This window comes from Arachis ipaensis, chromosome B1 (genome assembly GCF_059453495.1).
Source record: "Arachis ipaensis isolate K30076 ecotype BB chromosome B1, ASM5945349v1, whole genome shotgun sequence".
Classification (NCBI taxonomy): Eukaryota; Viridiplantae; Streptophyta; class Magnoliopsida; order Fabales; family Fabaceae; genus Arachis; species Arachis ipaensis.
In genome coordinates, this window is record NC_142436.1 from 6,794,023 (window position 1) to 6,808,068 (window position 14,046).

A 14,046-nucleotide genomic window follows, 5' to 3' on the forward strand; every position below is an offset into this window, starting at 1 on the left:
CTATTCGGACTTTAAGGGGACGAGCATGTGCGCCTGATGTTTGACATCCATGGGAGGATCATGGTGGAGCAGGTAATGGAGCTTTCCACCGAGGTGGGACATAGTGGTGGTGGTGGTTCGGTACACGCGACCTATGTACAAGACGACCGACCTCTCGCACTACCGTCGATTCATGTTGCCATTCCAGTGGATGAGACAGAAGAGGGCGAGGAGGAGTCGGACGAGGATTACGTGGCGGACAGTGCGAACGAGAATTATGGTGCGGACATGCCTTATCTCATTTACACTACGTGGCAGCTGACGTGTCCTATCTCGTTTACAATGTAAACGAGATAAGATCCTGAAATTTAAAACCGTAAAATATTTTCAAATTATTTATTTTGATAATGATCACATTTATTTTATTTATAAAAATAAAAAATCTAATTTTTGTGTGCTTTTTTTTCAATCCTCTTCCTCTTTTGTTATTGTCGTCATCATGTTCTTTTTTTTGTACGCTTCTTTCTTTAACGTCGTTGTCGCTGCCGCCACCGTTGTCTTGTTGTTTAATTTTTTCTTTTTTTTCTCTTCATCCTCTTTTATTATTGGTCCTCGTTGTTTTCATCTTCTTCTTCTCTTATAAATGTTTAGAAAAATAGAGTATAGAAATTTGTGCGATGTGCAAAAAATTGTATTATATACAGAAATTTGTACACTATACCAATAAAATATATACAACACATAAATTTTAATGTATAGTACAAAAATCTTGGTGTATAGTATAAAAATTTTGATGTGCAGCATATAAACGTTTGGAGAACTACATACAAAATATTGACTCATCCATCTAATAAAATATATTCACAATAAAAATTTGTGTACTATGTGCAAAAATTTATGTCTAGGATTAGATACCCAATAGTAGCTGGGTTGTAGTGAAATTAGAGTATGTGTGTGAGTGGGGGTGTGTGTTTGAATAAAAAAAGGTTATTTATCATCTCCTCTAATCATCTCTATGGTGGTCATTGCTGTTCTCTACTGAATCCACAGTTCCACACAAAAGGGGTGGTTTTTCTCTTTGATCTTGCCTCGCTTTGTCACTTAGTATCCTTACAAGTTAACTAAGATCTTAAGTTTTTAGTTTATTTCTGAAATACATTCTAAGAAACTAGATGGGATCAAGGTGACACATGCTCATTGCAATGAGCACTCAACAGATCCAGCAAATACAACTACAACTGCCATTTACCATTGTTTTGTATGCCTCAAGTATACACCTTGCCCTTTGATATTAGAAGACAAACTTTTTGTATTCTATTTTTTCTTAACTTTCAGTTTAAATACTTAGAAAAGAAAGGTACACAAAAGTTTGTGCATATAAACATTCTTCCTTTCAATTTGTTACCACAATGCTAAGAGTGAAGTGGAAGTGGAAGTAGGGTCATTTCTTTTTTTTTTTTCAGTTAAAGACTTAGAGCCCTACAACGGGTCTCATTTCCAGGCTTCTGAGAGTGACATTTATAACATTGGGCATGTTCAACCTTATGCTTCTTCCATCACATAAAAAAAATGCATCTTATATCTATCTTTCAGTATTACAGGTGAAACTAACTAATTTCCCAAGACCAATCCAAAAAAAAAAAAACAATGTAATTTTAAGTTCCAGCAGCTCAATCATACATATTAATGAGACAAAAGCATCAAAACCTTCAATTCAATACTCTCTCTAATCATAATGCTTTATGCTTTCTAGTCCTATGTCTAATGACTAATGTTTTTTTCATATGAAAAGTAACGGGAAGAAATTTCCAATTTTGGGGAAAGATTCTCTCAGCTTAATTTTGCACTTATTATTCCTTCAATGGATCCAACAAGAGTAAACATTCCCACCACAAAACAAACAATGCTAAAAGTTCTAAGCAAGACCCACTTCGTTGTCCATGGTTGAATGTTGCCCTGACTCAAGTACATTTCCACTGGAAAATATATCGTTAATGGCCAAAAGATTATGCCACCAAGAACCCCCAAGATCTGATTGAAATAGGGAAAGAGCATCCCAATGATGGTTGTGGACACAACATAAGCAGTTCGGAAAGTAAGCCGAAGGAAGTTTAACGGAAAAGCTGGCAGAAAAGGAAGTTTCAAGTTATATGTTTGATTCACAAAATCGCTGTCCGGGAATTTGAACCGAAGCCAATTTTCAACATTGGCGAAGAGTGGCTGGCTATACACCTGCAACAGATCAACATAAATGTTGAAGAATGTGGGATAACAGATGTATGAAATGGAAGCACCATAATAAAAACTTTGGGGGTGCTATCTTTATATGTACCTGATATGCACCAACAAGATGAACAACTATACAAGCATTGGCAAAGTCTACTAGCCAGTGAGGCCTTGCAAATTCAAACCCTGTTAAAAGGTTTCCCGGTGTGTCATTGCCGAAAGCTGCATATCCAGCACAGCCGCAACAGAGGTAGAAAAACGTCGTGATAATGACTGCTATTAGCGAGGCCCTCCTCATGGTTACGTTTTCAGGAGGAGGTGACTTCAAGGTATCCTTCAACAATTGTACGGATTCACATTAGCCTTTTATAATCATCAAGTTCTGCTAAAGGTAGCATGTTTTGTTATTGTCCTGAGACAAATGGGACTCAGATATTTGGGACAAACATGTTTGAAAAATCAATCATGCTACATGTACACAAAAAATTAGCTACCAAATTAGCCATCCATATAGAATATATGTTGGAATACAAAATACACACACACACACACACACACACACACACACACACACACAAATACATGGTAGCTGATTTTTGGTGTGTACATGGTATTTTTGTTGAACAATAAGAAAGACAAAGGGTTGTCCTTTTCTCAAAACAACTTTGAAGACAATCTCTGTACATTCAAAATAGAGGGAGATAAAAGACATGTCCTAGGGGCAATTTGAACTGAATTTATGAGCCCCAAAATAGAAGGGACATGAAGGTAACATCTCTACCATCCCACTGTCTCTGTTCTTTCTGTTCCAAACGCTACCCTAAGGATATTGTAAAGTTACATTCTGAGCATCTGATTTCATAAGGTGCGTACCTGTACTTCTATAAGAATTACTGAGAATGGATAGGAGAATGCTATGTCACCAAGAGCTTGAGCAACCAGCCACATCTTTTGAACATCAGTAGAAGTAGGAATTCCTTCAATGGTACCCTCAGCATATCCTTTTTCTGATCCCAATGTAATGGTTCAAGACAAATGTCATAAAGGGAGTCAAAGTAGAAGAAATTATTACTAAGAAAGATTGAATTCTAAATGGGCTAAACAAAAATATGATTTATGATAGGGCACTATTTGATCTATGTAGCCTACCCATTTAATGGTACAAGGCTTAATTGTTGTTGTATTGGTTCAAAACAAAATAACAAATAAATACTGATGAGCATACCTACGGTTTGCTTGATGGCGAACCCCATTCCTATGAAGGCATAAGCAAAGGACATAACCGCCGCGACAACCGAAAGCCACTGAATGTTATGGAAGTTTGGTATCTGTGAAAGAAGAATCTGGATAACTCCAAATATAAGCATGTAGTATGAATCCCCAAACTCACATGCACCATTCCCGTTCTTAATGTGACAGTTTGATTCTTGGATTGCTCTGCAGCAACAAATACAAAAAGCAGTCTAAATCAATAAAATTATTGTTTAGCATTTAGCAATATTGGTAGTCAGATTCTGTTGGAGTATAAATAACATATCATGCTTAAAATAAGTGGCACTAGCAAGGTTAACTGCATTTTATTCCCTGAACTTTACACCATGTGCACTTTAACTCCCAAATCAAAAATGTAAATTTGGGTCCCTTAACCTTTGCCAAATATGCAGATTACCCAACATAAGTGCATTATACTTCTTTTAAACTTTGAATTATGTGCAAATTGCTCCTCGGAGCTTTTCCTATATTTGCAACTTTGATACCTTAAATATGTGTTATTTTTGTTAACAATCAATAGAAAAATTACCAACATGGTTAAGTTGTACACCTTGAAATGTTTAAGGGATCACTTTATACTTTTGAAATCAAGGTTAGAATGTACTTGATGTAAATTTGAAAGAGGTAAACGCAATCAACCCGGCATTCGCATTCCTTGATTAAACGTAGGAAAAGTAAAGTAGAAGCAAGGAAATATGACAAAACAAGAGGAACCAGTATGATTAACCAAAGGACACACCTCATGCTGATAGCTGAAGTAATAATGTAGGCGATTCCAAAACCATATAAGCTCACATTCACGAAAACACCACAGAGCCTTCCAGTTCCAACTCCTGTAACCACAAAATGATCATCATTTCATGGTAATTTTGTATATACAGTTAAGAGACTCTTCTAAATGTTCTGTGACATTTTATCAAACATAATGTGTGCACTCAATAGTTCAAAAAGTTTACACTTGATACATTGAGACACAATGTTCTTGTTCTTCAGCTTATTGGTATTGATTAAAGAGGTCAAACGTAGAAGAAAACTTTGCTAATTGAATAGGAACACATAACCTACCATAGCTCCATCACTATAAATATCACCATGGTTCATCTACCATTGCTATCATCACCATTCACCAATTTCACCATGATGTCTTTCACTGCTACCTTTCCTTAATCATGTAATCTCAATGTTAAACTATATTAATAGAGCAATGATATTTATCATTATTAGATTAGCAGAGATAAATTGTATATTTATCATACTACTACTTTTTCTTGGTATCAATATGTGATTATTGAGTGTTAATATTATTATTATTTTCTTCCTTTTGTAAATAAAAACACACAATTATTTATATTACACCTTACAACATTATTCCTACTGTATAATTGCATCATTGAGGAATTATTGAATCTAATTCTAATAGTTCATGAATATATTTTATCTATAACATGAGCAAAAGAAATATTTGGAGGAAACATTAATCTCTAAGAGATAAATCAGAGGGAGAATAGAACTTCAAAAAAAAAAAAAAAAAAAAAACTGTATATTCTAATATTCTATCATAAAAGGACTAACACTTGATAGTTTAGAGTTGAATTTTTTTTCTTAAAAAAAATAATTGTACGCAGACAGATCGGAAATCAGAAATATATATACACACATAAAATTTTCACGTGACATGACCATGTGCATAGATTTGTGTTGATTATATTAGATTAGTCATATTAACGGCATAAAGGTTCTATCTTATAAATCAATTATAAAAAATGTACACATAATATAACTTAAGCCATACGAACAATTAATCTGAATCATAACAATCATTCATTTGGGTTTTCTTTTTTTATATATAAAGTGCTGTAACTTTCCAATATACTTTCGTAAGGAGGAGGAGAACTGTGAAGGCAGGGTCATGATCCATGTGGCAGTATTTAATATTATTAAAATTAAATAAAAATAAAAATAAAAATGAGAAAGAGACCGATGAAAAAAGTAAAACAACAGAAGCTGAAGAAATGGTTGCCGTGACATTAACGCATTAGGCGGAAAAAAGAAAAGAAAAAAAAAAGAGATAATTATTTTATATTCTTGCTGGAAAACTTGTTCTTCCTCCCGCTTATTTATAGCCATCCGATACGGCGATACCAAAATTAAAATGCCAAGTCAAAGGGCAGATTCGTAGATAACTATAATTTAGGCATTTAGCTTCGTGTTATATATTCTTTTAAAATAAAACTAACTAAAAATAGGTAACGGAGATTCACAAAAAAAAAAAAAAAAAAGCTTTTAATCCAAAGTTAAATGAAAGTAAAATTAAAATTTTAATGATCTAATACATATAAAAACCAACCATAAATTAAAGTCCGTAACACTTGATAAAATTTATTTAGATGATACGAAAAAGCGAAGGTTCACGGGTCTTGATTAAGAAGGGAATAAGCTTAGGTATGAAGATGAAATGGTAAAAGTAACAGCATGGAAGTGAAAGCATACCCTGATGAATATTAACGGCGTCAAGATAAGAAGAACTCCGTTTGGGTCCATATTCAGGGTCAGGGGAGCGATAAGTGTTGCTGAGAAGAAAAGAGGAAAGAAGAGTGATGGAAGCGAAGAGAAGCATTGCGAGAGGGCCTCCGATCCATCCAAGCTGGGCTATGCTCCATGCGAGTGAGAGGACTCCTGAGCCTATGACACCTGTCACTATGTGCGCCACTGCTGTCCACACTGTGCCTGTTCTTTTCGGCTCCGATTCCGCATACTGGGTTTGCAGCAGTGGTGTGCTGTCGTTTGATGCACAGTCATCTGCCATGGCGTTTGATGTTGTTAGTTACAACTGATTCATTCAGAATCGCTGGTTCGTGGAATTTGGGGATTGGAAGCACAGACTCCAATGGGTTACAGAAACGTGCAATAGCCCAACTCCAAAACTTATATATTATACTAACATCTCTTCTCTTATCATTCCTTATGGTTGCGTTGCGCTTGCTTTATTATTATTATTATTAGAGTAAAGTAATATTTCGGTATCAAAATTTTGGTTAAATTTTAATTTAATTTTTAATGTTATTTCATTTAAAATTAATATAAATAATTAACATATTTAAGAGTTATAAAACATAAACATTTTATGAATTATCAGGCGCGGAATAGCCTCCTAATTTTAATTTTTTACATGTAAATAGGGCTGGAAGTGAGTTAAGCCAGCTCGAGCTCGACTCGTTAACAGCTCGATAAGCTAAGCTCGTGAGCTGGTGAGCCAAGTTTGAGCCTGAAATTGAGCTCATAAATTAAATGAGTCGAGCTTGAGCTTGGATAAGCTCAGCTCATTAGCTCGTGAGCTGGCTCGATTATACATATATATAATAACAATCTTAATTATTTAATATTTATATTTATTTTTTACATATAATTTTAATATAGGACATAAATAAAAAAATTATAATTTATTGATAGATAAACAATATATAAAATTGATCTTTTCAAATATTTTTAAAAATATATAAGTTATAATTTATTGATATAAAATTATAGATTATGTATCTATGTTTCTCTTATTTGAGCTAGCTCGTGAGCTCGAGCCAGCTCGTGAGCTTTTGGTGAGCCGAGCTTGAGCTTAAGAAATAAGCTCGATTGTTAATGAGTCGAGCCGTGAGCCAAGCTCAATTTTTGTGAGCCGAGCTTGAGCTTGGTTTAGCTCGGCTCACTTCCAGCCCTACATGTAAATTATATGTAAATTTCAGTTCAGCCCTCTTTAAAATTTTATTTTAGTCTTATTTTATTGTATAAATATTTTTGGCCCCCTCTAATATTTTATCTAGCTCTGTCTCTATGAATTATCGTATCTGCATGTTGGACACATTTCAGACATAATACTCGTCGATATTCGTTCGATACGCATATTTGTCATATTTAGCCGTATGTTAATAAAAAATAAATGAATTTTTTCGGACTTTTTTGGACACATCTAAATACTATTACGTATCGACGTATCTAACCTTATTCTTAACATATACTTTTGAAATAAATTTAAAAATAATATATTATTATTTATTAAAAAATATTTTAAATGTTTTATATAATTAAAAATATTAAAAATAGTTAAAAAATTATTTTATGTAATATTAACTTAATTCGATTTACTTCTTTTTTTTTTTTTTGGTGACTTATTCGATTTACTTCTAATATAACATATAAATGCAAATCGAATTTATTTGATTCGATTTACATTGAAAAAGTGTAAATTAAATTTACATAAAAAAATCAAATAAAACATACATATAACGAAAATTAATTTAAAATATTTGTGTAATTTTTTTCTCATGCAATTTATCTAAATAAATTACCCTTATTTAATGGGTGGAGTATTTTTGTTGTGCATGTGGTGTTATTATATCAATTATGTTCAATTATATTATATAGATCCTAAAAATCAATCACCAATTATCTACCATATAAAATTATATATTTGAAATTTTTTTAAAAAGTTTGATTATGTTGTAAATATATTTGATTATTCTATTATTATTATTATTATTATTATTATTATTATTATTATTATTATTATTATTATTATTATTATGTTAAACATTTAATTGTTCTAATAGCTGATAATTACTTTATATGAAGTGTGTAAAATAACATCTATGAATATTCAAAAATATAAAAGAACTCTTTTTTTGTATTCGTGAAGGATTTTAATTATGTTTATGATATTTAAACCAATACGTGAATTTGAATCCATTTGTAATTTTACAATAAATCAAAATTAAATTTTAAAATTAACTTCGATTGTTAATGAATTAAGTGATCATCCAATATATATCCAGCTTGGCCATCACACTAGACTCAATTTTCATTCTTATCCATAGTATCATCATGTTCATGTCAGCATTTAGCAAAATAAACTAACAATAAAAATTAAAATCAAAACTTTGAAATATGTTTAGGATTTAGTAGGAACTAAAATAAAAATTTAACTCATTTTATGATGATTATAAATTTATTTAAGCCTAAATGGAATTAGTATCAAACATTAAACATTAGTATAAATGTTCAAACCCAAGCTCCTATATATATATATATTATTATTATTAGAAACATTTGGGAATTCCATGAAGATCAAACATATATAAACAGAAAATGAAGCCGTTAATAATAACCGAAATAGGGGTGCACATGGGTCGGTCAAACCGGATTTGATGTGACTTATATTCGATCCGAAATATACACTGGGTCTATTTATTAGACCCGAACCCGATCATAGACCCGATGAAACCAACACACTTTCGGGCCATAATTATACCGAGTGAAAATCGGGCCGTTAACGTTACATTACGTTGATACCTTCTTGTAAGTTAGGGTGTAAAAATATCCAAATTTTCAAGACTCAACCATTATTTGACATGGTAAAATTCACTTAGAAAAATATAACAAGAACCAACATTTCTTCAAAATTAAACCATAACCACAATCAATATTAAAGCATAACCACAATCAATACTAATATTGTCTAATAACACCAAATATTTACATCAATACAAATAACACAATATTATGCATTAGTCTAAAGTCTTATGCATTCTAAACATAAAATATTAACTTATAGTTTTATAATGACTAATAATACAAAATATTAAAGTTTACAATACTTAAATTCCACATAAGAATAGTCATGATCCATCACTAATAACACAAAATATTAATTGTGTAAGATGACCGGGCCACCGGACCAAATTCGAGTGACCCGAACTATGGCACGGATCCGACCCGAAATAATGATTGGGTCTATTTTTGAGACCCTTATCTGATTCTAAACCCAATAAAATCACACTAAATTAACTTCTAAAGTGTTCATAACCGAACCGAATCTTTAAATCGGGCTGACTATGTACACCCCTAAACCGAAATATGATGAATTGCAAAATTTAGAATTAATGTTTCACTTCTCTTCTTCATGATTGTGGAACATTGCAGAAGCATCTATCCTTTATAAATGCCATTCAAACATGTTAAAACCTGGAACATACTCATTGGTTGATGTTCCTTATCAATTTGTTTTGTCTGCTCTACGATGTGGCATTATTTGCCTCGTCACCATATTCTCTTTGTCAATCAACAATCATAATTAATAATAATTATACAATTGGTGGCTATAGTGTTACTTAATTCAATGAACCTCAAGGCTCTTCACATACTTTCTGATCACACTCATCAGATCCCATGTTTTGAATCTCGATAATAGATTCTTTCAAAATTTTATACTTTAGTTTAATCATCTATTTTCGTACGTTAGGATCTAGGAGTTTAATTTTAATATAAAGATTGATAAAATTGAATAGATCTAACCTAAAAAATAATATTAGGGATCTAGTTCAAATTTAGTATAATGATTAATATAATTTAACCTGAAAAAATTGTTTATAAATAATGTTTACCATTTCATGTTTCATATTTTTATTTTTTTTATTTTATGTAAAATTTTAGTTTTAAGTTTTAACCACTTTATTCCTCATATGTATACAGAAACGGACAAAACAATGGGAAGATAGTAAATAGTTTGGCTTTTGCTTCAGATAGGTGCATGATTGGAGTTGCTTTTTTTTTAATTTTCTTCAATTTATTTGGAGGATCAAAGTTTTGAATTTGGCTTCTAAATAGAGGGTTTCAGTTTCTGATAAGGATCTCTAACTCCAACGTGTTATTTTAGGTCACAAATTATGTAATATTAATGGGACCCTTTCAGTGATAAGTTCTTCAAAGTTACCAACAAAGCAAAACAAAACAAATCTCAAACAGTAGTGTTAAAGAATATAATTTGTAATTATTAATTAATTATTATTAATATTTTTAATAGTATAAAATTATATCTAATAATATAAAATTATATATTTTTTATAATTAAATGTTAGTTACATTTTAATAAAAGTACTGATCTAAAAAATTGTGCAAGTATTATTGATTAGTCGAGTTCTTTTCAGTTATATAGACTATTTGGCGATAGAATGATGTCATATTTCAAAACAAGATAATAGGGGGTAAATAATTCATACTATTGATGGCTATGTTGGAGATGACACAAGAATTCGTTTGTTTTTTATAGTTCTTGTCTGTCTTTTTTTGCTTTACTTTAGTGTTTTGATCTTTTTTTCAAAAAAATAAAAAAAAATAAAAGTACTGACCTAAAACTTTCAAAAATTATTTTTAACGTGGGAGTGGAGATAATGTTTTAGTTAAATATTGATATTTAAAATATTACCGTATTATAAAAATATTTATCACGTCTTATATATTTACTAGGATATTGCTACGTATTCAACACGTCCTCACTTATTAATTATTACAACACATCCTTCACATATTAACTTCTCCTTTACAAAATTCATCCACATATAATTACGTCAAATAATTCTATTTCTAACAAAAAATACTAATATTTTTTTCATATAAAAAAAATAGTGTAAAACTTTTCCAATCTCAAATTAATGAAATTATGTTTCACTGCGATACGCAATTGTAGTTTTCAATTGCCATGTCAGGGTGTTCATCGTTGTTTAGTTTCGTTTTTCACGAATTCTGTGAAAGTGGAAAAAGAAAATTAAAATATTTTTAATTATTCTACCCTATTTGGGTTAAGCATAATTAATTAGTTCATGAAACAGTAATTCTTTCTTAATTACGAAAATAGGATGAGCGTGTTTTGTTAATTTTTAATTATAATGCATGTTATGGTGTTTATATTATAGTGGTTATAGTATTTAAATATTGTTAAAATTAAAATTATTTTATTTTATTATTATTTTAAAAAAAATATGATTTTAATTTTAATAAAATTTGTATAGTCACTGTAATTATTATTATTATTATTTATGAATTACAATTTTTTTAATTCGATAGGTTAAAGATTAAGTCGTCGTAAATCTAAATTTTATTTAAAAAATTTTTGTTTGTTAATAAATTATAAGATATAAAGTGAAATTCAAAATTCTAACATTTATTTAAACGAAAGAATAAATTAATCATTGGACTAATTAGATGAGCTTGTATAAACTTAGCTTTTCTTTTTGTGGTATTGGGACAGAATTGGAGTCCAGAACTATAGAATTACAGTTTTACAAGATAAAAGTTTCATTTGGTTAAATATGACTGACTTGTTATTATTGTCCATTAAGATAGTGTTAGATTTATCAATAAGTTAAGACATAAACACAGAAATATAGATATTAAAAATATAGATGCAAATTATCAGTGTATATGTATTGTGTTTGATAAAAATTGAACAAGACACAATAAAAATTGTAAAAAATCTATATTAATCCCATAATAAATTTTTTTAGAAAAAAACCATTCACCATCGCTGTCAGTAATCACTCTCTCTATCACCATGAATTCATCATTAGACACATTACCAAAAATCAATTAGCGGAAAATAACTAAAAAATTTCACAACAATCAGTATTTGAGAGTAAAGAGAAAGACAAGAATCTCATTTTTTTTAATAAACAGAACGAAAAACAAAAGGGGACAAATCAATAGTGAGGTAAAAATTAAGATAGATTGCATAATACAGAGTGACAAAAAAGAAAAAAAGACAACGCGAGAAGAATGTATAGTGGCGCATTATAATAAACAAAAAAGATGAATCCAGTAGTACTCATAATTATGTTATCGAACAAGCAACAATAATAGCACGTTGTGATCGACAACAAACAAGATAAACCTAAATTTGATAATAAGTAGAAGCGAAAAAGAGAGATATAAGGAATGATGGTTTGAAAAAGAAAAGAGAAGAAAGAAGAAAACAATACAAAGAAATAAAAAAAAAAAAAGAGAAAGGAAAAGAATATATCATGCAAGAAAAAAGAGAATTAAAATGAAAAAGAAGAGAAAAGGGTCTGAATCTCCGAATAACAAAGAATAAGAATAAAATTAATTTGTCTCATATATTGTGTTTTTGTGTTTTACATTTAATCTACTACACAAAATTTGTGTATTTATATATACTCGTATTTATTTCTGTCGTAAAATATTTTATGTCTTAACTAACAAAATAATATTCATGTACTACCGTCTATAAACACTAATCAAACGTGGCCTAAAGCCCTTTATTCTTCTTGTTGTCCGTTGGTTTTTTGGACACGTTTTAGTTGTCCATTAAAAGCCCAATAAAAATCACTAAATATGACTGAACCTTTTGTTGATCAAAACAATAAGACTTTGATTGGATATTGCAAAAAATAAAAAAAATAAAAAAAATAAAAAAATAAAAAAAAAGTTGAATTATTTATATGTTATTTGAATGAATAGAAAATAGATAGAAAAAAAATAAAGAATTTTTTTTTTTGTTTAGATGAAAAGAAAAATAAGAAAAAAGAAAATCATAATAATATAAAATTATATTAATATCTTTATCATAAAATAAAGTATAAATATTTGTATTTATTCATATTTTATTATATTTTATAAATATTATAAAATATTATAATTTTATATATTTTGTAAATCATGTTGCTTGTATGCGAAGTTTGTATTCATAGGTTTTGATGAATGACAAACCAACAAACGACATGAAAGACAAACCAACAAACAACTTGAATAAACAAGCATATTGAAAGATCAACCAACATTCAACGTTGAGGAATGAAGAGTTGAAAGCAACACAACAACAACAAGAAACTCAAGTCCACAACATTTGAAGACAAGTATAGTGTCTTAGGACTTAGGTAACTTCCTGTTAAGAACCAATTGCTAAATCTCTCAACACACACTCACAAAATGTTTTGATGCATATCTTGCAATTCGATGCTAGCCAAATGGTTTAAAAACTTGTTTTCAAAGGTACAAAAGCATAGGAATTGACTCCAACAAGTTTGAGATCAATCCTAAGTAGTTTGAAGTGATTTTAAGCCATTCTTTAAGGTTTGCATCGATGCACACTCATCTTGCATCGATGCAAAGCATGCAACGACTTGTTGCATCGATGCAAAGATGTTTGCATCGATGCAACCTAGCTGAAAATTCAAATTTCAGCTTCAAAGACACATTTGCATCGATGCAAAGTGTTATGCATCGATGCAAAGTGTTATGCATCGATGCAAATGATTCAAAAACATAAAAAACGGCTAGTTTTAACAAAACGGCTCCATCCCATTAACTCCCAAACGTTTCTAAGGTTTGGGAAGTCTATAAATAGATGGATTAAAGCCTTATTTTATAAATGTGAATTTTTGCAAACTATCTTGTTCATATTCTTTCATTCTACACATTTTTAAGGTGTTATAATACACAATTTGAGAGAGCAATATCAATTGGTTCAATAGTGCTAAACTTGTAATCATACACTCTTCTAGAGAGTACTCATTTCATCTCAACAATTCTTTGAGAATTGTTTTCTTGTAACACTTTGTAAGTTGGAGTGTGATCTCCAAGGTTGAGTCAAGAGTTATAAACACTATAGTCGGTGAGGATACCAAAGAAGTATACTAAGTACTCAAGGCAAATCTTAGAGAAGGAGTCTCTAAGTGGAGTGGGTTAGTATACGAGTGGTGATCATATACCGTGAGGTGTTAGAAACTA

At 30.4% G+C, this 14,046-nt stretch overlaps 1 protein-coding gene across 1 annotated transcript; it reads right to left on the reverse strand.

Moving 5' to 3' along the window:
- Positions 1-1,512: 1,512 nt before the first annotated feature.
- LOC107612881 (putative amino acid permease 7) lies at positions 1,513-6,472 on the reverse strand. The gene is made up of 6 exons (XM_016314686.3): positions 5,968-6,472; positions 4,217-4,310; positions 3,431-3,642; positions 3,079-3,212; positions 2,312-2,539; positions 1,513-2,211 (listed from the first exon to the last, which is right to left on the reverse strand). The coding sequence occupies exons 1-6, from the start codon at positions 6,281-6,283 to the stop codon at positions 1,810-1,812; spliced, it is 1,386 nt and encodes a 461-aa protein (XP_016170172.1). The 5' UTR covers positions 6,284-6,472; the 3' UTR covers positions 1,513-1,809.
- Positions 6,473-14,046: the final 7,574 nt, after the last annotated feature.

Coding starts and splice junctions, on each gene's coding strand:
- LOC107612881 (XM_016314686.3), bottom strand. CDS start 6,283: ATGGCAGATGACTGTGCATCAAACGACAGCACACCACTGCTGCAAACC. Junction 3,213..3,430: donor CGCCATCAAGCAAACCGTAG/GTATGCTCATCA, acceptor CATTGGGATCAG/AAAAAGGATATGCTGAGGGT. Junction 2,212..2,311: donor ATCTTGTTGGTGCATATCAG/GTACATATAAAG, acceptor GATCTGTTGCAG/GTGTATAGCCAGCCACTCTT.